The sequence below is a fragment of the Plasmodium reichenowi genome (genome assembly GCF_001601855.1).
Source record: "Plasmodium reichenowi strain SY57 chromosome Unknown, whole genome shotgun sequence".
NCBI classification, from domain to species: domain Eukaryota; phylum Apicomplexa; class Aconoidasida; order Haemosporida; family Plasmodiidae; genus Plasmodium; species Plasmodium reichenowi.
The window spans coordinates 1-2,011 of NW_017962365.1; the positions used below are offsets into that span (position 1 = coordinate 1).

Here is a 2,011-nt window from a genome sequence, read left to right on the forward strand (position 1 = left end):
TCGCATGAACTTATTTTAAAATAAAATCATTCTATTTTTACTTTTCAATGTCTTTTGATAAATTATAGATTACATATTGATATTATTAAAATATACAATAACGATACTAACGAAAAATTAATATCCATATTTCTTTCTGTTATCTATTGAATGAAAATTTTTAAAAAATTTAAAAAATACATGTTCCACAATAAGAAAAAAAATTAATAATTGCATTAAGAAATATTATATAGACGCGACCATATAAACATATATATATATATATATATATATATATATTAATAAGAACCACAATAATAGTATCATAATATATTATAATATATATGTATCGAACATATCTAATTGTAATTTGTTTTACAAATTTTATATGAAGTTCTAACTCCCATAATAATACAACGATGATCATTATGATGATAATATCACCTTATAATACATATTATACAAGTACCTATTATGAATACGTCAAATTTCTAAAAATTGAATGAATAGAACACAAAGATATACATAATATTAACAGTAAAAGGAATAAAAGGATTTTACTAAAATAATTTTTGTTAAATTTTTTTATGATGTTATCCTAATATATATATATATGTATATATAATAATTATATAAAATATGTAAAACATAGCATAATAATACTTATTTAGTTGTGATGATTATTATATTCACTTTAATTTTCACTTAAAATATAATTTATTTCTATAAAATAATCATATTTGTATTTTGAGTATCAAATTTTGTACATAACACATATGTATATTATCCAAATATTTTCTATTAACTTTGCATACATAAATTATTATGTATATATATGACATACATTTTGATTTTTATAATAATTATTTTGTTTTTTTTTTTAGACTATAATCATATGTGACAAAGGTGAAACAACGGATGAGAAATTTATCATATTATATGGAAGATTATTTACTTACATATGAATATCAACGTTATCATGATTTTCGGGGTAAAAAACATATATGTCGAAATACTAAATAACGTACATGGTATAAATCAATGCGTGATATTGGGATTTGCACTATCATCCACAGATGTGAAAAATACACTTAATTTTTATAAAGTAGTTAAAGATCGAACATCAATTGATGTAATGAAAAATTATATTTATGATTTTATAAAGTATCATGATATATTAAAAAATGATTTATTTAATGGACATAAGACAATATTTACATAAAGGATGAAAAATACACAAAGATTAGATATGTAAACTAAAAGTTTATATAAATATCAATTATGTTGTTATATGGGAAAATATATATATATGTATAGTATTACTCCATTTTATAAAAACTTCATGTAACATATATTTAATAAATTGTTCATATAAATTGTTATATAAAGTAATAACTAATAATACAAATACAAAATATATTATATTATAATATATAATTATTGGTGAATATCCATCATTCATTTGAAAATTCAATTTTAATAGTATCAAAGTATCTATTAATTTATGAAATGGATCGATCGGCTATTTATTACACATATCGTTAAAAAATATTCTTTTCTAAAATAAAAAAAAAAATATATATACGTATAAGGTTCATGATATTATAACAATATTTTAATGTTTTCTATTTTCGTTATTTTTGGTTGGTTCATGCTTTTTCATTTTGTTTTTTTTTTTTTTTTTTTTTTTTTTTTTTTTTTTTAATAGTTATATATTATATATGAATTAAAAATAAATAACTCGTTTTTTTTTCATAGTATATATATTATCGTTTTAATTATTTAATATATAATGATAATATAATTATTAAAATATACAGTAATTAATTATTTTGTTACAACATGTAATAATACAATTAGTATATGATAAATTTTAATATACTATTACTATTTTAAGAAATATATATATATATAATTATTATTATTATTATAAATAGAATATATTTGTACAAGATGAAACACTACATAAAACAATACAATGTATTGTGTACTAGCATATATAATTTCCCATTAATTTTCTTCCTTTTTTTTT

At 17.5% G+C, this 2,011-nt stretch overlaps 1 pseudogene across 1 annotated transcript; it reads left to right on the forward strand.

The window, feature by feature from the left end:
* Window positions 1-897: 897 nt before the first annotated feature.
* On the forward strand, window positions 898-1,201 carry PRSY57_0017000 (exported protein (PHISTa-like); annotated as a pseudogene; the record flags this gene model as incomplete). The annotated part of the gene is given in 2 exon segments: window positions 898-1,035; window positions 1,037-1,201. Coding segments are annotated over 2 exon segments (303 nt in total).
* Window positions 1,202-2,011: the final 810 nt, after the last annotated feature.